This window comes from Poecilia reticulata, linkage group LG1 (genome assembly GCF_000633615.1).
Source record: "Poecilia reticulata strain Guanapo linkage group LG1, Guppy_female_1.0+MT, whole genome shotgun sequence".
NCBI classification, from domain to species: domain Eukaryota; kingdom Metazoa; phylum Chordata; class Actinopteri; order Cyprinodontiformes; family Poeciliidae; genus Poecilia; species Poecilia reticulata.
This window is the reverse complement of record NC_024331.1, coordinates 21,102,846-21,125,274: the sequence shown is the minus strand read 5'-3', so window position 1 is coordinate 21,125,274 and position 22,429 is coordinate 21,102,846. Positions and strand designations below refer to the sequence as shown.

At 36.8% G+C, this 22,429-nt stretch overlaps 2 protein-coding genes and 1 long non-coding RNA gene across 6 annotated transcripts; 1 reads left to right on the top strand and 2 right to left on the bottom strand.

The window, feature by feature from the left end:
- The first annotated feature begins 51 nt into the window (after nucleotides 1-51).
- On the top strand, nucleotides 52-16,258 carry si:dkey-162b23.4 (mitochondrial sodium/hydrogen exchanger 9B2). Of its 4 annotated transcripts, none has more exons than XM_008413847.2 (13): nucleotides 52-1,551; nucleotides 5,411-5,676; nucleotides 5,994-6,171; nucleotides 6,520-6,690; nucleotides 7,819-7,961; nucleotides 8,332-8,459; nucleotides 9,849-10,024; nucleotides 10,493-10,599; nucleotides 11,322-11,471; nucleotides 11,680-11,788; nucleotides 12,799-12,935; nucleotides 13,140-13,362; nucleotides 13,706-16,258. In XM_008413847.2, the coding sequence occupies exons 2-13, from the start codon at nucleotides 5,554-5,556 to the stop codon at nucleotides 13,765-13,767; spliced, it is 1,707 nt and encodes a 568-aa protein (XP_008412069.1). In that variant the 5' UTR covers nucleotides 52-1,551; nucleotides 5,411-5,553; the 3' UTR covers nucleotides 13,768-16,258. The 4 variants fall into 4 exon arrangements, with proteins under 4 accessions (XP_008412069.1, XP_008412052.1, XP_008412061.1 ...); XM_008413830.2 differs by having other exon boundaries at nucleotides 5,970-6,171; XM_008413839.2 differs by lacking the exon at nucleotides 52-1,551 and adding an exon at nucleotides 1,569-1,864 and having other exon boundaries at nucleotides 5,970-6,171.
- Nucleotides 6,419-9,940, bottom strand: LOC103467439 (uncharacterized). The gene is made up of 2 exons (XR_534073.1): nucleotides 9,776-9,940; nucleotides 6,419-6,686 (listed from the first exon to the last, which is right to left on the bottom strand). It is a non-coding gene; the product is annotated as an uncharacterized LOC103467439 (long non-coding RNA).
- Nucleotides 14,713-20,605, bottom strand: cisd2 (CDGSH iron sulfur domain 2). Its single transcript, XM_008413774.1, has 3 exons — nucleotides 20,421-20,605; nucleotides 16,656-16,870; nucleotides 14,713-16,515 (listed from the first exon to the last, which is right to left on the bottom strand). Exons 1-3 carry the CDS (start codon nucleotides 20,521-20,523, stop codon nucleotides 16,426-16,428), a joined length of 408 nt encoding a protein of 135 aa, XP_008411996.1. The 5' UTR covers nucleotides 20,524-20,605; the 3' UTR covers nucleotides 14,713-16,425.
- Between the last annotated feature and the right edge of the window lie 1,824 nt (nucleotides 20,606-22,429).

The window sequence follows — 22,429 nt, the reverse complement described above, 5'->3', positions numbered from 1 at the left end:
CACATTAAACATGATAGAAGATTACAAATGCACTGTGCCATGCAAAAGTAGTCAAACCCCTTGAACTTTTTCCGTTGGACACTTCAAAATCACAATCTCCCTCCGACTTATTTTATGTGGTAGTTCAACACAAAGTCGAAAGTTTTCAGACTTTTTTTTTTTTTTTTACAAATATAAATCTCAAAATGTGCAACATAAATTTATATTCTGCGGCCCCCAGCCTATACTTAACTTGAAAGATTAAACCACCTTTTGCTAAAAACTTTTTGGAATTTGTCTGTATCAGCTTTGCACATCTGGAGTCTGCAATTTCTGCCCCTTGCTTTTTACCAAACCAGCTTAAGCTCACTCTAATTTAATGGAGAACACCTTTAAAAGAAAATTTTCCCAGTTGGACTATGCATGAACTTTGACTAGGTCATTTTAAAACATGCACATATTTTGATCTAAAGCATACTTTTTAAGCTCTAGCTGTTCAACTCCCATCTATCACATGTCAGCTATGGGTGTCAGTTTTCCTCCTTGCAGCATTTTGCATGTAGGATAAAAAGTTACATTTGTGTCTCAACTGACAAAGGAACCTTCAGAATTTGCTTTAAATGGGGCTTTATCTCTCGAGTGTTTCAGAAAGGCTAGATTTGTGAATGGCACAACTAGTGGTTGTCCTGTTGATGGGTTCTTTTACCTGAGCGGTGGATCTCTGCAGCATTTCCAGAGTTACTATGGGCTTTTTAGCTGCTTTCATAACTATTTTCTTTTGCATCAGTTTAGGTGAACTGCCATGTCTTTGTAGATTTTCTGTTCTAAACAGTTAAATTGATGTCAAAAAATTACATTTCCTAAGTTTGGTATATTGTTTTGTAAACTGAACCTGCTTTTTAGCCTGCTTCTCCCCAACTTTGACTGACCTTTCTGCTGTGTTTCTTGGTCTTTGTGATGATCATGTCAACAGAAATAATTTATACCTAAATTATTTGTCTACTGGTACCATCGGGTTTTATTTAGGTGTATCAAAGTAAAGGAACATACACACATGGCATACTATTAAGACCTTTATTTGTAATTTTTTTTATTTTACATAATCGCACTTCATAAAATGGTCAGTATACAATTTTGCAGAGTAATTAAATGTTTAAAAAAAATTAATATAGCGGTAGTAAGGTCATATTGTCGTCGTTTAAATAAATTTAAAATTCCTAAAGATATCTATTTTTTGTTTGTTTTGGTTCTCAGTACAACATGCACATTATACAAAACATAAGTGAAAAGTGCATTAAAAAGTAAACGATAAAAATCCATATTTCCCTTTCGTTTTGTCAAAAAAAAAAAATTGCAGAAGCAAGCAATGCAAAATCTAAACACTGAAAAATGAATGTTTCCGCCTCCCAGTCCCCCCACCTCCAACTTGCGTTCACTCTATATATAAACAGTATTTGCCTGTCTATCACTAATCCGCCTCATTCCCAGTACCCAGCTGGTGTTTGTTCCTCAGCACTACCACAGTCGCCGTCAGTGACACTCTGCAAAGCATGGCTATGTTTGCGGTATGAGGTGAGCAGTTTTTCTCCTGCAATATGCTTATTTACAGAGTTTTGACAGACGCGTCAAAAGGGGGTCTCCGTGGCAACCGTGAGTCTAGAATGGGACACAGGTTTCTGGACGGAGCATGGTCGATTATAGCCGCTGAGGAGGCGCACAATATCGGGCAAAAGCTTCCTTGTTTTTGTGTTTATATATTAGATTAGTTTCGTTCTCTGAAATCATGTCTATTATTCCGGAATGCTTTTTTCAACATATGAACCACGTTTTGGGACGTCACAGCGCTGTCACTGACACGCGGTTTCTTTGCAAACTGTTCAATGAAGTAAGATACTTGAACTAGCTAACAACAATAGAACCTTTTAGTTGTCACAGTTTAGATGAATATGTCCGATAATGCATCATTGTGAATGTGACATTGTGAATGTTGTGTTGATTTCTGAAAGCCTCTACAGTTTACAGTGACTTACTGTGTGACCAGACCACCGTAGGCTAACGCTACAATACTTACACAAACTAATGCAGTGTACAAAAACATCACTGACCCGTGTGCAGCAACAGACATGTATTTAATGTTATAGAGTGCTAACTGTTCTGTTACTGGTTGCAGTCGTTAGTTACCACTTTACCTGCTTCAGCTAACTCTAGCTAGATGTGCCATATGGTCGAGCTGTAAGCATTGATTAGTGTGCTTTTTCACAATTGGATTATCAAACGTCTGTTGCCCTAAGCAGCTATCAAAACATTGGAGTAGTTGGTATACAGCCTGTATTTGTAGTGTCTGTCTTTATTTGAAATTGAAGTTACATCTTATTACAGCAATGTCACAGCCACAATTAGCTATTTACAATTTATTAATGTCATTGGTCATTTTAATGCACTAATCGGCTGTGTAGTTGCTTAATTTTTGTTTGGGTTAAGCTACTGTAAGAATTTTATTTTCAGTGTATCATATAGGCCTATTAATTTATATATTGAGCACAACATTTTCGTCTTAATGTATTAGCACCAGTAGAGCAAGATGCACTTTACTTTAGCATACTATCCAGTGTTGGATGTTTCTTTTTCTCCAACAATTGTACAGGGCTGATTAATTAGGTATATATCTCCACTGCTGGATTTTACAGTGTACGTATTTTAAAATAAGTATTTTTTTAAAGATGCAATTTTTTTCCTTCCTGTATAATTTGATGTAGGACATCACAAGAGGCTTAATATTGGAGCTGATCAGCTAAAGACTTTTTTTTCTCTTTTTTTTGCTTTTTCTTATAGTGTTTCAAATGTAATACCAAAATATAAGATATGTGGATCGACCAATACAAGCTAGTACATTGGTATGAAGAAAAAAGGAATCAGTTTAGATCTTAAACAAATACAAATCTGGAAAGTGTTTCATGCATTTGTATGAAAACCCAGTGTCATGTATCTTGCTGCCGCTTTGTATGCGGTCTGAACTGAGACTTTATCTTGTCTAGACAACTTTTCTCTGACTGCTGAGCAATGGGAATTTTTACCTGCTTCTTCCTTCTGTTGACTGGACTGAGGTTGATGATGTGGTATGAGGTGAGCAGTGCTGACTGGCAGGATTTGGAGCATTAAAGCCCTTTCTGCCTGGTGGTAATTTTTCATGAAAGTAGTCAGCCGGAAACAACAACCTGGCATAAATAAATCGTTCCAAGTTTTTTTAAAAATGAAATCTGGCCATTCCTGTCTGTTTGTACCCTTGTCACAAACTGTTTTCGTTGGTTTTATTGTACACAGCAAATCCAGGAGGCCCAGATTAACTCTGTCAGATTTGATTTCAACACTTTTAAAGTGTCTTTATGGGTCCACACCAGAAAGTGTTAATTTAACTCTTTGGAGAGTTAGTACCTTACCTCTTATAAAGTGTCAAATATCAAATTTGCTGGAGTTAATAATTTAACACTAACACTAATTCAGTGTTAGATCTTAATATTAACTCTCACAGAGTATTCTTTTAACTTCTTAAGATTTATTTGTAATTAATATTAAATAGGTACTTTATTATTTTGAACTTTTAAAAATTCTTTGGAAAATAAACATTTAATAAAGAGGCAATGATTTTCTCAAATGCATTTATTTCAAAATGTGCACCATAATTACAAAACATATTACAACATGGAATAATGTGCATGTTTCATATGTCACTTTCATTCACATATTGCTTATTAAAAAGTCTGACAAATCCGCTATGCTTAATACATTTTTCTTCAATACCATATGCATGAAATTGTTCAAAGTACAAGGTGGAGAAAGTAAAGCCTGTATCAATGCATGCAGTTCATGTAATATAATAGAGTACATTTTCTTTTATCAGGTAGATTGCCATATATTACAGTACATAACAGACCAACCTGATAATCAGATCCATCATTTCTTATCCAGTTTATGTTTCTGTTGATAAGAGACAGATCCTCTCTGCACTCCACCAAAGAGATGTCCACTCACTAACAGACTGTCTTCAGGTTGTTGGGCTGTTTGTGAAGTTTGGCCGGAGACACCAACATGCTCCTCTACTGCATCAGACAGTCTTCACTCTGAGTAGGACAGCCAGTGTCGGTCTCTGGATCGTAACAAACAAAAAACATAACAATGAGGAATGGAACGAAGGAATACATTTTTACTACAACTCTAACAACAAGCCTAAATTACAGAAATTTAGGGTTTCAGAGATATTAACACTTACATGATCATTTTGGAGCTTAAATCTTCGAAGAATCCATGGAGGGGGAGGTTAGACTGACGACTGGCGATTCATCCTCAACCAGACTGGTTCTAATATATACAAAAAGGCAATAAAAGGATTAGAATATGCTGCAAAACGTATATAAGACACAACAGCGGGAATGAGGCTCTCAACGTGAAAAAGCCTTTTACATTTTTTTCAAAGGAAAAAAAATCGATCAGAAAGGTTGATAAATCTGACCCAATATGCATGTAAACGTTCAACATCATGAAAAAACACACTGCAGATTATTACGGATCTGTTCAAGTTAGCCAATAATTTGACTGAATGTTCACCGGCTCGATTTTTTCCAACACTTATACTCCGCTAACATTCGGCATGCTAAGCTAAATATGCTAACACCGAGCCGTGTGGCGAACGTGACGTCTATCATACAGGTTGAGCTCAACTCAAAATAATAGTTATAAACCATCTCAGAAAAAAATGACTTACCAAGCACAGTAAATAACTCAGACAGGTGGAAAGTAAATAGTCCTGAAGTGATTCTGGGGGCGGAGTCAGTGAATTAACTCCTTCAGTGTTAGAGCCGCTGGTGGAGTTCAGAGTTAAGAATTAAAGAGTTATTGATTCTATTTTAACACCTCTAGATTTGATACGGAAACACTTTGTTTTAACACTGGATTTTAACTACTAATAATTCACACCCCAGAGTTACATAAACTGAATGTGACTCTATAAGTGTAAAATTAACTCTGCTTTTGCACAAAGTCTACTAACACCAAAACATTTAACACTTTTGAATTTGCTGTGTATCAGATAGAGCCAAAAGGATTTTGCCTCAAGGATATAGAGCAAAAGTAGGCTACAAAACATTTTAAAGGAATATTTTGATTAAAAAAATAAAGTGGGATAAAAAAAAAAAAGAAAAATTGACAAAGAATACTTATCAGCTGCATTATGCCTTAAGGCATGTCACCAGCAGCAAGTAGAGGTTATTTTTGAAAGAGAAAACTTTTATTTGATTAAATCCTGGCTACAGCTACAAACACTGACCATGACTTTTTGTTCTGAATGTAAAACGGTTTGTTTTTATAGCAATGGATTGCTATTTGCTTTGATGTTTATGTATTCATTTCTTTTTTTTCCCTCTCTGACTGTTATTAGAACATGAGATGTATGAACAGGAGCCCCAGGCGAGAGGCTGGACATTGGGAAGTGAAGGAAATTCAAATGGCTGAACTCAACCGGGAGTTCAACCTGCTGTGATAAAGAAGCAAAAGAATCAGGAAAAACAGTGGAGTACAACAATGGAGGAAAACCCCGAGAAACCTGCAAAAACTGAACCGAGTCTAGCACCCAGTCCAGCACCCAGCCCAGCACCCAGCCCGCTGCTGGAGAGAATCACTCTTCCTACTGCAAATCATGTAGAGGTAAAAGCTTAAAAAAATGGGAAAAAACTGAAACCCACACACCCAACTGACTATTTCTTGTTAGAAAACCATCTGTTTTCTAATCTGTTGGCATACTCTCTTTGATGAAGAACACAAAACGTGGTTATAATAAGCTGTGCTCTGTTGTAAATATTGTGATCAATCATTTTTACCCAAAGGTAACTGTTAAAAACATCCCATCTCAGCATGTTTACACCATAATCTAGTTTCTAAAGTCCATCTGCTATGTTATTGACACTCTGTTTCTTTGTGTCTTGATTCTTCCCTCAAAGCATCTCAACGTGAACCAGTTCCAGGTGGTGGTGCGGCGTTGCTCGACTCCAAACTTAACAGAGGAGACGACCTATTTTATCCCTCGCCACCCTGTAGTGGATGCTGGCACCAACACAGACCCACCAGTGGTCTGTTGCCCGCTGCTTCGCAAGTTTTGCCCATGTCCACCACGAGGCCTCCTTGCCTCTCTCATTACCAAAGGTAACCAGAAGGATTCCCCTTTAGGGCTAAGTGTTTTTATTGTTTTTTTTCTTTTGGAATTTTTAAAAAATTTGTATATTACATTAACTTACATTTTTGCACTTTTATACAGTAAACAGTACTGATTTGCAAATGATTTAGTTGCACACATATTTAGATGTGTATTCAAAGTACAAAATTTAAAGTGTTGCAGGTTTTCAGTGGGTTAAAATATCTGGCAGTGTTTTTTTTTAAATTATTATTATACTTTTCTGTTTTTCAAAACGTTTTAGAGTCATCATTCTGACAAAAGTGACAAAATGGATCATTTGTCTTTCAGTGAATGTCTGTCTTCTCTTCCCTCTTCAGTTCTTTTGGCAGCTGTACTCTTTGGGGTGATTGTGTCCATCACCGAGAAGGAATGTCTTCCTGGAGGGAATCTGTTTGGCATCACCATAGTCTTTCTCTGTGCGATAGTTGGTGGCAAAGCAGTCGCCCTCATCCAGCTGCCTATACTTCCACCATTTCCGCCACTCCTTGGTAAGATAAACAAATTATTGTCATTTAGGCATCAATTTCTAATTTCTAACTTCCAACTATACACATTACATTTTCTGCACCTCAAAATCTAAATGTGCATCATGTAAAAATAGAATTTTTTTTTCCATAATATCCCTTCAAAATAACTTGTAGACGTAATACTGTGTTTGTGATGGAAAAAGCTCCGTAGTTTTAGCTGTTACTTCATTCATGCGTGCTTGCATCCTTTGATGTAGCTGCACAAGAGCCTCAAGGAGCCTTCCTGTTTTGAACAATTGTCATTGATCCATATTAAGAGCAGAGGCAACATTGGATTGTGTATGAGAGGAGTTTGTTTCACTTTGTTTGATTTTTCTATAATTTTAAAACGGTGACAAAATTATTGAACATTTGACATTTTTACACCAAAATGTAAGAAAGTAAAAAAAAAAAAAACGGTTTTTAAACTGACATTTTACTAACCCAAAGTAGTTAGAAAATGCAGCTACCCTTTTTTTATAAAACACAAAACCTCATTTTTATGACAGTTGTCAATTTCATGATGAGTTTTTTTTATTGTGTGAAATTGAAATTCTTTCTAAGAAATTTGTTATGCTTGTTTTTGTTAAAAGCAAGCATGCAGAAATATGGTCCTGTTAGCTTGATATTGTATATCAGTTATGTTTAAGAATGGAAAGGACAACAGACCTATTTTATTCTGGATTCATTTAAATAAATAATAATGAATCAGTCATAGCAGTTGTCATATTATATATAACTGGCGCTAATTTCCACTGAGTGGTCCAGATACATCAATGAAGGCCAGTGGTTCCCCTCTTTGGTGTGCTGGACATATAAAACATGCAGGACAGTGGTCCCTGAGGCCCAGGGTTGGGAGCCAGTTTATTGCTTCTATGTTCAGTTTTTTCACTTTAGATAGCAGCTTTGACTGATTCTAACCTTTTCAAAAAGCTTTATTTTTATTCTGCTTAGACTTCAGGGGTTTTTTTCCCCCCATTTAGTCACATTCGCCTAAAATCTGTCCACATGATCTGTGTTGTGTGATAGACAACCCCAAAGAAAATAAACAGCATTTAGGGTTAAAATGGATCTTCTTTCCTCTTTCCCACCCTTTCTGCTGCACTGCAGGTATGCTGCTGATGGGCTTCCTGCTGAGAAACATCCCAGTTGTAACAGATTTGGTGTACATTAACTTCAGATGGTCTGCTTCCCTGAGAAACATTTCTCTGGCTGTCATCCTGACCAGAGCTGGCCTGGGGTTGGATCCCAAGGTATGACTTGTTCTCATAGAAAAGTTTAGTGATTGAATGGATTACAAGTATTTAAAAAAACTAAATAACTATTAATAGTTTGACCTCAAATCTTTATACAGTGGCTTTAATTAAGAACACAGACTCTACGAAATAGAGGCAGATTCTATTTACATCGGACCAAATCTTCAAATCATTGCAGTTATTCTAAGTTTTAAAAATTCCCTGAAATAACAAACACCAAGTTTGCTTCACAATGATAGCTAATAAAAGCTTCATATTTCAGTTGAAATGGTTAAAGTTATTTGGTGCTGAGACACGTGGGGCTTTTCAATACTTTCTGTAAAATAGAAGTCATGCATCATTACAACATGTACATTTCTACTGTCAGGCTCTGAGGAAGCTCAAAACCGTGTGTATCCGTGTAGCAGCTGGGCCCTGCCTGATCGAAGCCAGCACCGCTGCTCTCGTCTCTCACTTCCTCATGGGCTTGCCCTGGGAGTGGGGCTTTATTCTTGGGTAAATGCAACACTTTCCACTCTGTGTTCATATATTTAAATGGTAACACTTTATTTGAAGGGGGGTGAATAAGACTGTCATGACATTTTCATAAACATGACATAACATCTGTCATGAACATGAAGAAGTCTTTATGAATATTTATGACAGTTGTCATAAAGCGTCATTCGGTAAATTATGACACTTTTAATACAAAGTTGACATTATTCAAAATGTCTTTGTTATGACAACTTGACATTAACCAAGAAATCATTACTGTTGAAACTTTACCTTTAATAACATAAAGTTACCTAATTTTTAAAGTGCAATCAGTAATACTTTTAGAACAAATTTATATCACTAATTCAACTTTGTATTAAAAGTGTCATAATTTACCAAATGACGCTTTATGACAACAGTCATAAATATTCACGAAGGCTTATTCATGTTCATGACAGGTGTTTATGACAGTGTCATGTCAGTCTTATTCACCCCCCTTCAAATAAAGTGTTACCATTTAAATTAATGGTAATTTACAATTTTATCATTTAAATGGGAAATTATCAAATGTAAATACCTATTCACCTTTATATATATATGTGTGTGTGCGTGTGTGTGGGTTGTCAACATTGTGCTGCAAGACAAGAGGAAAGTTGATAGTAAATCTGTCAACTTTTGACAGATTTACTTGTCAAAAGTTGCAAGTAAATCTGGAATACAGTGCCTTGCAAAAGTAGTGAGTGCCTTATATTTACCTCCATTTTTGATCAACTCTGACTAGCTGCCATTGAAGAACATCATTCACTCACCATGATCCTGTCACCACCAGTTTTAAAACTAGGGGATGGTGAGTTCAGGATGATGTACAGTGTTAGTTTTCTGCACTACACTGTGTTTTCGCACTTGAATGAGTTATTGTGTCATCTGGTTAGAAAGCCTGGCTTCAGAAATGTGCCGTGGATTTGTATTCAGACCCATTTTGTCTGACACCATTAAATAAAACCCAGTTCAACCAATGGAATTATTTAAATTTTGAATTGATTTTCAACCACAAACTTCCTCACACTTTACTGACAGTTTATTTAGTAGAAAAAGACAAATGTAGATACTTTTTCAAGGCACTGCACTTTAGAATCACTAATAAACTGTTCCCCTGCTTGTGAATTAATAAATAGTATTCTCTGCTACCATTAGACCACGTGAAAGTTTCTGCTATTCTAGTTTTTAGACGTTTGTTTGCAGTCCTGTTTAAAGATCTAAAAACATACTGTGTGGCCTGTCTCCTTTAGTTACTGCACACATAATTTTTTTGTATCCAATTATGTTGTTTTCATTACCTTCCTGTGCAGAAAAGACAAACTTCGTTTCTTTCATTTTTGCAACAGTAAAATAAGCCCATGTTTCCTGCAGCTTTGTTCTGAGCGGCGTGTCCCCGGCCGTGGTGGTGCCCTCGATGCTTCGGCTGCAGAAGGACGGATACGGCGTGGAAAAGGGCATCCCCACCCTGCTGTTGGCGGCTGGAAGCTTTGATGACATTCTTGCCATCACAGGTTTCACCACATGCTTGGGCATAACCTTCGCAGAAGGTACCGTGTGATTCCAGAGTATAATAATTCTGTCTTGTGCTTTTTGAAACAAAACGCCTGCATGGTCTCCAGGGGAGACGCAGCTGGAAGGTCAACAATGATAATCACACTGAGGGTGAAAAAAAAACCCCATTAATATTGGCTTGCAGTTTATCAGCAGCACAGTAGAGGGTGTAAATGTGCAGATTATTCTGATTAGTAATTAGAAACTTTTAAATTTATGAGGTAAATGCCAATCGGATACCCCAGATTTGACTGTAGTTTTATGTATTTCTATGTTATGAATTAAAAATAACTTTATTTGTATTCTTTAAAACAGTCACAATTTATCACTCTCTATGAAGGGCTTCATGTTGTTTAAATTATTTATACTTCAATGAAGAATATATAGGTTAGGGTTAGAATAACATTTATTTAATGAATCTTAATAATTTACTGATTAATTTGCTTGTAATCCTTTTTGTTCAGGATCCACTCTGTATAATCTCCTGCGAGGCGTCCTGGAGGTTGGAGGAGGGATGGTTGCTGGGACCCTCCTCGGTTTCCTCATTCAGTACTTTCCAAGTGCCGACCAGGTATGAAATCTTATGCTGCTTCGCCTTTCTTAAAGGGATAGTTCAGGATTTCCAAAGTTACTGTCCGTTAATAGGTTAACCTTCCTACAGTCGACATAGGACATGCAACGCGTTACTAATGACCTATTAGAAAAATAAAAATAATATTAAAGTAAAAATTATTATAGCTGTTTATGTAAAGGTTGTTGTTAATATATTTTGCTACAGTGTATTTCTTCTTAGTTGGCCATGCCAGCCACAACTACTGTGTAGGACTGTGACAGATCCAGGCTTTGACGTCAGATAACATGTAAGTTTTAGGTGTGCTATGTTTAGGAGCCCGGCCTTGCCTTAAGGGCAGAAAGTTAGTGGACAGACATGATGGACAAGTTAAAATACATTTTAAAATGTATCTAGAGTTTAACTTATTAGCTGTGCAGGTTCCCATCAATATGGTGCTTTGATTTGATGTTGAGAAAATTGTTGGGTTTTATATCCCTTTAATTTTTTCAGCTCATCCTTGCATAGCATTTTGTGGAAGGCAAAGTGTGACGAGTCAACAAAAGCTCAGTAAACTAAACCCTCTGCACTTCATAATCGCCTTAGTGGCTCTAAATGTGTAACGTTATAATTGTTACGCTCTAATATTCACATTGCCTAATGCCTCTGAATTTTAAAAAGCTTTTCATGTTGCTTGATTCAAGTCTTTAGTCTGTTTCTTAATCAGTTACGTTCTCTTATAGAAACACCTGGTGATGAAGCGTTCCTTCTTGGTGCTGGGTCTGTCTGTCTTTGCTGTGTTCGGCAGCAACGTGGCAGGGTTTCCTGGCTCGGGGGGCCTCTGCACCCTGGTGTTATCTTTCCTGGCTGGACTTGGCTGGGGAGAAGAAAAGGTAATAGAACATGGAAGCCATAGTCATGCACCAATCCTTCTTTTCCACTCTTAGTTTGATGCCATCCAGATTTTCAAGAGGAATTTTATGTATTTTACCACAGCAAGAGTGTGTAGTTTACATGTTAATTATCAATATAGTGTACAAGTTATTACACATTTCTTTTGCTCTGTGCTAAACATACTATTTTCTGTCTTCTGTCAAAAAGGCCCGTGTGGAGGAAGTGATTAGATGGGTGTGGAACGTGTTTCAGCCTCTGCTGTTCGGACTGATAGGAGCTGAGATTCGAGTCAATGAGCTGGAGGGACTTGCAGTTGGTGAGATGGATGCACAAAGTCTTCAAAATAACAGTGTCATCATTGTGAAAAATTCAAATGTGACTGTATGTAAATATATTTGCATATCCAAACAAGACATGACAGATGTGAGCACTCTCACCTGTCCTGCATGTACTAAAATCATTTCATGTGTTTATCTTGCTGTCATTTACCTCCAGTTAGTCTCTTAGATCTTCCATAAAATATGTCTGTTTGTTGCAAACTAAATAGAAAATATTGAACTGTGTCTTAGAATATATATTTTCTAAATATAGTTTCTATATTTAGAAAATGTATATTCTGTGTCTTTATAAAATGACACATGAGACAATCCAAGGGAGGTGCTCTGGTCAAATTAGAAATTCAAAATTTTAGCCTACCTACAGAATGCTTTGGGAGAGAGGAACACTGCAGATCATACACAAATATATTTCAACACTGAAATATATTTGTTGCAAAGACATTCCTTGGGGGACCAGGAAGCTGATAGAATCAGCCTGTTGGAATCAGCCTGTATTTATAGATGCAGTTGATGGGAATATGACTGGAGCAAAAATAACGGTCAATTCTTGAATAAAACGTCCATGAAACTGCAAAGCACCTGAGACCAGGGAGGAAGCAGGACAATCCTAAACATACATCCAGAGCTACAATGCAAGGATGTACTTCAAAGTATTGTGTTAGAGTGGCCCAGTCAAAGTACAGACCTAAATCAAATTTCCCAGGTGATTTCGACATACCCCAGAAGACTTGAAACTGATTGTCGACTCAAGTGGCTTTTTGGAGTTTTAGTTGTGAAAAAAAAAATGGCATCAATCATTTCACTGACACCTTGAATCCCTTGAATCCCATTGAAATACACTAAAGTCTACAGTAACAATATGACAAAGTATGAAGAAGATTAAAGCAGAAAGGAAAACTTTGGCTTAGTCAAACCTAAAGTATGCATGCTTCACTGTAAGTGTCAGCGCTGTGCTATGCCTTTGTAACTCTTGTTTATGTCCTCACAGGTCTGGGTATATCCTCCATGCTCATTTCTGTGGTAGTTAGAGTACTCTTCACTTTTGTGTGTGTGTTACATGCCGGCTTCAACTTAAAAGAAAAAGTGTTCATAGCTCTTGCATGGATGCCCAAAGCAACAGTGCAGGTGAGTCAGTGCTGGGAAATGTCAGTAAACTTTTCTTTAGAAGCCCTTTTTTTTGTTGTTGTTGTGCGCTTCTGCAGGCGTCACAGAAAAACAAATTAAATGTACATGCACTGATATGTTTACATTTTATCATTACCTAATGACATTAAAAGCTTATCAGCGAGTAACGGGACGAATCACAGCTTGTCTTTGGTTCTTCCTCAGGCAGCAATAGGCTCCACGGCTTTAGACATGGCCAGAGCAAAGGGCAACAAGGAGCAGATAAAGTACGGCATGGACGTGCTGACCGTGGCCGTGCTCGCCATCCTTCTTACAGCCCCGGTAGGGGCTTTGATTATCAGGATCTTGGGGCCTCGCCTGCTGGAGAGACCTAAGACCCCCACTTGTGTTGAGCGAGTCAAACCCAATTTATCAGCATTTTTCTTAGGTGGGTAAAATCTGTTATTTGACAATTCAGCTCAACTCGACAACCCTGTGTGACCCAGTTTCCCATAGCTACCTTCCAGGGGTGAATACAAATCCTCTGCTTTCCATATTTCACCGTTGCGATATCGTTGCAAGAATTTACATATCATTAGATCCCATGTAGTTTTCAATGTATAGTGTATAGTGTAACACGAGTGCTATATTGAAAAGTCAGTAGCTTAAAAATGCTTTTTTAGTTTCGCTTGTCTTTACCTTTTCTACTTTTTTTGATGAGAAAATGTAAGCATCATCCAGGCACTGCTTATAAAATCTCCACCATCTCTCCCTCCTTTTTCATCCCCTAGGCACCGCGGCAGGAAGTGAAGATGACACCGAAACTCCTGTCACCTTCGAGAGTACACTCTGACATCTTGATCTAAGAAAGAGATCTCCAACGTCAGTTGTTTCAGCTGCTCTTTAGCCACTGAGTGGCTCTCTTGTTGCTCAACTCTTTATGTTGGAATCAGCCTGTATTTATAGCAGCAGGTGGTTTCCAGGCACTGAGCTCCAAACACATTTCCATTGCCCTGCTGTGTGCATTCATGCTCTATGAACTTTACACCAGAGCTGCTTTAATGTCGAGCTTGAACTGAACATTTATTAAGATATTCTGTAATTAGCACGAGGCAATTAAGCAGTTTACATTTTTTGTAAATTAGTCATGTTTTTTGCCATATTCAATGTATCCAGTGGTTCCATTTCCTACTTCCAGTAAACGGTACTTAAACTGAAATGGTAGTGCTTAACATAAGGATGTGTGTTTTACAAAGCGGTGAGATGGTATGTGATGGAATGTATTTTTAGAGGAAGCCATCCAGAATCCACATTTTTAAATCTTTTTATTTTAATGCTGTATGTTTGTGCTGTTTTTTTTCATGTTTGTCATTAGTATGTGTGCAGATAATTTTTGATTTATTTTACGACTCAGGAGATATTGATGTCACACTTCATTTGGAGTTATGCAGAATGCTGCTTAAACTCTGACAGAATCAACCTCATGCACTGTGGTCTAAAATCCCACATCGGCTTTTGAAGTTTATCTGAACTTTAATGTGATTGTATATTTTTAGAGATTATGAAAAAATTTTATGTGACTGTTGTTTTTTTTTACTACAGAAATATGCAGTGTGCTGTTTTTAATTTTACATTTTTATTGAGTAAATGAAAAGATTACAAATTAAGACACTATTTATGATGAATTTACAGTTTGATTTTTACCAAACAATAATCACATTTTCACAAAATGGTCTTTACTTATACATATAACCAAACATAGCTAAATCTTTTATTAATTTGACACCCTGTGCAGCTGCAGATTTTTGCATCAATTATCTCTGAAGCCAAATTAAAATCCATCCAAACTGAGAAGTTAAACTGCTTTATGACTTAATCCCAGCCATTGTGTCCCAAAAAGACATGCACACAGGTGTCTCTTCTTTCAAAATTAAAATCTATTCACATTAGAAAAACTCCTGGAGCATTGTTTTTGTTTTTACATTGTAAGAAAAACACTCTTAAAACCTTCCCAATTATTGCTGAGGATTTTCAGCTGTGTTGAAATGTCCAACAGCTTCTCGTCAAAGCCCCACCCTAAGGGCTCAGGGAAATACATAAAGTAATTCTTCACTGCCAGCTGTTTTTGGAGAAGCAGAACGGGTTGGGAATAAAACCAAAATAAATTATCCTGACTTCTAAATTGGAAATGCAACCAATACATTGCTCCCCAATGCAATGGAGCAAGAGCCAGGATGTTGATGCAAACTAGTTGTACCAAAAAGCTGAGTCTGTGTTGCCAATTATACAAAGTTCTGTAACTTGACAAATTAACAAGATGATTCCTTTCTATTTATTCCATTACCACAACACATAATGCTTTAATTTTCATAAAATGTGGAAAATATCATGTAAATCTGAACTTTTGACAGGTGGTGAACATCAAACCCATGAGGCACATACCCTTTGTGCTTTATGAAACTCTCAGAGCAGCCTCAGCCGATTCTGTTTTCTGTTGCAGCACAGAAGCTTAATGCAATTTTAGAATGAAATTAAATTAAAGACAACAAGGACATGATAAACTGAGTTAAAAGGGACATTCACTTACATTTTCAGCTTAAGTTACATGAAGATTTTCAAAGTATTGAAAAAGGTGAGGTTCTGCCAACTTAAGCAACTGAATTACTCATGATCACTTCTATTAACATTTAGAATGAACTTAGTCTAGCGAACATTAACATACATGAAGTTATTTATAAATAGAGAACAAAGAACTTACTGTAAAAGCCAACGTTAAGTGTGAAAATATTTTTTGCTTCATACTACAGGAAGTATTCTGCCAAGAAGTCAAATACAGTGAATACAGCAAGTCAAACTTGTTGCAGTTCTGCAACCTTAACAGTACAGTGGTTTGAAATGTTTCAACACAACAGCAATAAATGTCTGTGAACAAAACATAAAGAATCTACAGTAAGTATCCCATGCATTATGAATACATACATTCATCATTACATACATACATGTTGATCTATCAGCAAATATCTTACACCTCCAAAGTGTTGTGATAAAACAATTTGGCACTCAAGCAGGCAAATGGTCTTAGAAACAACTAAATGAAGGCAAACATGGCAAAATGTTACATGCAAGTTGGACTAATAAATTGGGTATTTCATTTAAACAACCATTAAATTATACTGAGTGGAGCAAAAACAAGCCCTCAGGCTCCAGGTCACATTATAAGAAGGTATCATAAAGTTAAGTTAACGCTTTGGGTTGTTCCATTAAAGTGGTCCCAGTGAAATTGAATTTAATCCCGACATATAGAGACAAACACTTTTAAAGTCATATGTAATTATGTATGTAAATTAGAAACCCAATGAGAGCTTAACTAAAGAAAACAAACACAAAACTACCCCAACTAGAAAAATTCCAATTCTCACTCAAACAATGGACTGCATTTTATAAGGAAAACAAAATACCAGGAAAAGATGAAGTACAGACTAGTCCGACGTAAACTTCTTTCCGTGGTCAATTATAGTATCTTCTTTTTGAGGATGAGAGGTCCCACGTTGTCCCCGGTTAATTCGTTGTGCTTTAAGTGCGACTTGTCACAAACAGGAAACTAAAAACAGGAAATAACTATGTTAGTGGATCAGACAGATGCATCAACCACTTCAGACTGCGCGACAAAACACAGACTCACTTGTCACTGCAGGTTAGCTTTTATAGGATTCTACAGTCAAAGCAGAGAAGTCAACTCACAGTTTTGGAGCGCCAGCATCGACAGTAACACACATTTGCGCTGTTCAAGTCCTCAATGTCTATCTCGTTGACCACTTTGGGGTTCTCTTTCTGTATCTTCAGGTTGATCAGGCTGTCTCTCTGCTTCTTTTTCTTAGGCAGAAACGGACGAATGGTCAGGTAGCCCAGCAGGGCCAAAATGCCGAGGAGAGGCAGCAACCGGAGCCACTCAGACACTGTGGACATACAGAAATTGACTTCATCATTCAGGCTGGAGCACAACTAGAATGTATGCTAAAACCAGTTTTATGGCACTATGTACCGTGTGGCTCAGATCATCTTGCAAATATTAATGGAGACACATATAAGCAAGCCTTACCCAATAAACAATTTAGTTGCCCCCTAGTTTGTGAGTCTTTACATTTCTGTGTAGGATATTAGTTCAGTCTCTATGCAGAATTCTTTTTAACTTCACCACATTTGAGTGTTTGAGTACGAACAGATTGTTTAAGATAAATAAGATAAAGCGGCCTAGTCAAACTCCACAAAACCTCCCTTCTGTATTTTTTTCTTTTTTTTTTTATACCACTGACCCATTCAGAGGTCACCATACTTGTGCGAATTAGACCACTGTCCTGCTAAGTGCCTGAGTCATGATGAACTGATGGCTGGATAATGGAGTCTTTTTCTGAAAAGCTCTGTTCAAAAACTTTCTAATATTTCTTCACTGGTTTTTGCCCCTTGAGCATAATCCAGACATTTTTTTTTTTTACAAATATGAGCTTTGGTGTTCTTTTGTTCTTTTTGGTCAGCAGTGATTTAAAATGGCTTGTACTTGTACTGCACTTTATAAGACCCCAAAGCATTTATGCTGCATTCAGTCATCAATAGTGCTGATGAGCTACTATTCTAATACATCAGGAAAATTGCATAAATGTGCAATATTGCTTGCCAGTCATCTTCGAAAGTGAAACTACATATTATCTAGAATCATCACATGGTTTCTCTCTCTCTCTGGTCCACTATGTGTTCAGTCAATGCAGCCGTCTGCCAGGAAATTAGATCATTTGATTCTTCCCTCTGCTGACAAGCTGCATGGACATGTTAGCTTCATGCAGGACGTGGAACCTGCCCACACTGCAAAAGGTACCAAAAGCCAGTTCAATGACCATCAAAGTCCCCTGACCTGAACCCCATAGAAATTCTAAGGGCTGTTGTCAGGAGGAAAATGAGAGGCACCAGACCCAGCAGGGCAGATGACCTGAAGGCAGCTATCAAAGCAATCCGTTTCCATTAACACTTACAAAGTTCCACAAGCTGATTGCCTCCATACCATGATGCATTGATGCAGTAATTCATGCAAGTACTTTTCAGAAGTCCGAAATTTGTTTCTAAAACATCAGTTTTTATTAATCTAATAATAGGATATTCTAATTCACTACATTTTGAGTTTTCTTTACGGCATAATCATTAAAACTGCAAAAAATAAAGGCTTGAAATATTTTATACTATGTATAACTAATCTCTATAAAATAGCTGTTTCACTTTCTGTGATAGCTGGCAAGAAATATTGCACTTTATGTAGTATCCTAATTTTTTTAGATGTAGCACATTCAGTCATTCACCCTTTCATGCACACATTCACACACTGATGGCTTTATTGCAGCCACAGCAGCCAGTGGAAGTCTGACAGCGATTCAGGCCCTGAAGCTCTCCTCGTCTCTTTCTTTTTGCTGAATCCTGAACACTGACCTTGACTGAAGCAAATGAGGTCTGCAGACGTCATTCTAGGACCTATTGTAATGTCTTGGCTGAGTCGTCAAAAAGCACTTGGAGGAGTTTTGGTAGGCCAGCCACTTCTGGGAAGGTTCACCACAGTCTCATCAGAATAATGACTCCTACTGTGGCTCACTGAGTGGTTTTATAATCCTCTCCTAAGTGATGCATATCGATGGCTTTGTTTCTCATCTGTTCTGGAATTTATTTAGATCAGGGAATAATGTGTCATTTTCAAAGAAGAAAAAGAGGCCATTACTTCTTTAACTAACAGTTTGCTTAGCTAAACATTTTCCCCTTGATTAAATCAGCATTTAAAATCTGATTTTTGTATTTACACAAGTAATGTTTGTCTGATATTAAAATTTGCTCAATCTGAAACATTTGAGTCCGTAGCTGTGCATAACGAGTAGGTACATGCCCTGGAAGATCTGCTGATGTATCTGCAAAAAAGATGCTTCTACAGATTCTATTACAGCATCAATGGACGCCTTTTTTTTTTTTTTTTTTAGCTTTTTATATATTTTTTCTTGTTTTATTTTTTTCCTTGTGTTACCATTTCTACTTATTTAAATAGATGCTTGGAAGATTAGTACTTGTAGATCTGACTAGAAGTTGCAAACAATCCTGGTTCTAAAGATCCTTTTTTTTTTGTTAAATAACTAGTAACTCCATCAGTAAACCATTATGTTTGATGTCCTCCCTTTTGCATTTTTTCAACACCATGAATTGTCCATGCCAGGGTATTACTGTCTATAATAACTCATGATTTGCATGCCAATAATATATTCAGCCTGTTGGATAGAGTCCACAGAGTCCTGACTGAAATGATTGTGTCCAAGATGCTGAAGGTCACAGATAGTTCTAACCATTATTATGACATATTGAAACCATAATGTGTTGTGTTTTTTTTTTTTTTTTTTTTTTTACATTAAACTGTATGTTTGCCTATCACATAAAGTTCCAGTTCATTTTCGGTATACAAAGTTTAAAGAACACACTACAGAAAATTGCAATTGCTATTGCAAATTGAATATTGCAGTCAAAAAGAACCAATTTGCTGCAATAGATAGGATAAAATATTTAATGATCCATAATATATTTTGTCAGTTGATTTTACTGTCCTCTGTCAAAACAAACTGTCTAAACGCAGTGGTGGGGAGATTGTGGTGATAATGAAGAAAACACGTGGTGCGGTGATGACAAAAAATATATGTCTCAATATTTGACAGTGATATCGCACTGTTATGTCCTCATTTCAACCCTACTTTTAACAAGAATCGAGGTAAAAAGTTATGCAAAGTAGCTTAAACAAGGACTTATTGAAATATGCTTTGAAACATTTGAGCCCGTAGCTGTGCATAACGAGTAGATACATGCCCTGGAAGATCTGCAGATGTATCTGCAAAAAAAGATGCTTCTACAGGGTCTATTACAGCATTGAGGTTTGGGGCAGACATTTACATATATTTACAAGATATGTAAATATATTTACAAGATATTTACATATCTTGTAAATATGAATTTACAAGATCAATTCCTCAACTTATAGTCAAGTATTTCCCTCATTTTATAATGCATAACAACACACCCTGCCAGCCTGCTCTGACATCATGTTCTTACACGATATCAGATCTATTCTTTTTAATGAGCCCAAAAAACAACTACTGCTAGACAAAAGTGAAATTTAAACCAAAAGACCCCAAATGGGGCAGCAAAGTCTCTACGTTGCAGATCATCTGTTAGTTTTTCATCGTTACCAACAGAAACTGCCTTTAGGTTCCTCAGCCCCGAGATGAAGTTATGTAACTCGTGAGATAAACTACATCATGCACTACTCTCTGCATTTCTCCAAGCGCTGTTTAAGGTCTCACATTAATGGACAAAGTGTAAACAATGTGCTGGTAAAGTTGTGATGCCCGTGCAGGCCACTGATCAGAACTGAGTGCTAAGTGTGAACTGTCCCCGAACAGTTCACGAGTTCATCCTCACGCGGCTGCCGTAAATTACCTGTTAACCTCGCGAACCCTCCGATAGTCTCCGGCAGCGGCAGCTTCTTCAAGTAGGCCGGAAGCTGCACTTTTATTATCTTTGAAATTGTTTCTAAAACCATCTTGAGTTGCTCGGCAGGGCCGGGTTTTGAGTTTGACTTGGGCAGTTCCTGGGGATCGTTTGTGTCACTGCGCTATTTTATGAGCGCAGCGCTAAGCCGGTACGTAAACTTAAGCCACCACAAAAAGAGAACGAACAAAACTGGGCGTAAATGGGTTTAGGAATTTGCGTAGAGGTGACACGTGATCTTAGTTGACGGCCAATCAGCGTCAGAGGAGTTGGTGGCTTGTGATTGGGTAAGTTGAACTGAGCAAAAAGAGGAAGGGTAGAACAGTAACAGAAAACTATAGAATGTCAAAAAATGTAAATGTGTTATAATATCCCAATAAATTAGGATATGATCAATAATTGGCTCATTTACATTGCGTATGAGGTTGTGTTTATTTTTTTTAAACATGAATGATTATGACCTTGTGAAAAACCCAAAATTTGGTTTCTCACAAGGTTAGATGTTACATTGGAACAATGATAAAAATGGATACAGAAATGTGTTATGATCATGTTATTTCCCACTGTGTCACAACTGACAGTTATATTATATCTTAGCGCTTAATCCAAAGTTGAACAGCTACAATAGTGTTGTAGAAAAAGATGCAGCAGGGCTAAAAATGACTTTTCCTTTCCACTTAACTTTTCATTATGCTGAGAGAATTGCTGGCTTCTTCAGAAATAAAATTTGCCTTACTGTCCTCGTGAAGGATGTCAATGACGGTGCACTGGAAACTGTCAAGTCATCAGTGTGTTTCGTAACACAGCATTTATTGTATTTATTTTTAATCCTATTTATTAGATTTATGTTATATTTACATTTTCTATTAAATAGAATTTTGAAGTTTTATTAGTTCCAGTGACATATAATCTAAACTGATGGTAATTATAATACAGTTTAGTCAAACTCAATTGACCAAATCATGCCAGGTAGTTTCTTGTGAAAAGCAAAGCAGCACATGCAAATCTACCACTATATGTTGCAGGTGGTCATTTCTTTAATTCTGCTATGTTTTGATTTTTATTTGTATGCAGAAATAAAATATTCCTGCTAGATTGTCAGTTATTGTGCAGAGCTGTCAAATTGACAGGAGTTGTTCCCAATTAAACACAGCTTAGGACTGTAGTAAATGTCACACACAAGACTGAAAACTGTTATACAGTGCCTAAAGACTACTGATAGTAACTTATGTGAATACTGAATATGGACAAAGAAGTGTTATAAAAATAGTTCAAAACAATTTCATTGTAATGTGTTTAGACAGTATAAAAGAAATGACAAGACTTAATATATGTGTTATTTGGAGATAATCTTTGACCCCCCCAGGGACAGCCAGTGAACTATGTAGGTCATGCAATAAGAAGATAACAAATTAATGCAAATGATGAGCTGATACACAAGAACAAGTAAGAGATTTTGAGAACAATTGAGACTGAAAAAGGATTTAGAAAATATATATTAAGATAAACATTATCGCTATAGATACTTGTCAAAAATGAAACTTTTAGAATATATTATTTACTACTTAGAAGTGGCATTTCGTAGGTGTATTAATTTTTTTTCTCTGCGTTTTTGAGCAGGAGAGTATCCGTTTTTAAGATATTGTTCACACAAAAAATATGCCACGGTCTGTTTCACTGTTATTTATGTGACTTTTACTAAAAGTCGTCTATGAGGTCGAGGCGCCCTCTAGAGCTGAAGCGGAATTTTCTCTCGCTAATAGTCTGTCACGGACTTCAATACCCAGAGTGCACCATGAGTGAAAGACTCGAACGTTTTTGCCTGTAGGAAAAATGAGAAAATGAATGCTTGTGTTCATTTTTATATCCAATAAATACATTTTTTAATTAATAAAACGTTAATTATTCATAAATACTAATTTTGTGTTTAAGACAAATTTATTTTCAAGCTTGTTGGT

Excerpts from the sequence above, each read along its gene's own strand:
- si:dkey-162b23.4 (XM_008413830.2), top strand. The coding sequence starts at position 5,554 with ATGGAGGAAAACCCCGAGAAACCTGCAAAAACTGAACCGAGTCTAGCA. Across the intron at positions 12,936-13,139 it reads TGCCCAAAGCAACAGTGCAG|GCAGCAATAGGCTCCACGGC; the intron begins GTGAGTCAGTGC and ends GTTCTTCCTCAG. Across the intron at positions 13,363-13,705 it reads TTTATCAGCATTTTTCTTAG|GCACCGCGGCAGGAAGTGAA; the intron begins GTGGGTAAAATC and ends TTCATCCCCTAG.
- cisd2 (XM_008413774.1), bottom strand. The coding sequence starts at position 20,523 with ATGGTTTTAGAAACAATTTCAAAGATAATAAAAGTGCAGCTTCCGGCC. Across the intron at positions 16,871-20,420 it reads AGGGTTCGCGAGGTTAACAG|TGTCTGAGTGGCTCCGGTTG; the intron begins GTAATTTACGGC and ends GTATGTCCACAG. Across the intron at positions 16,516-16,655 it reads GATGCTGGCGCTCCAAAACT|TTTCCTGTTTGTGACAAGTC; the intron begins GTGAGTTGACTT and ends TCCTGTTTTTAG.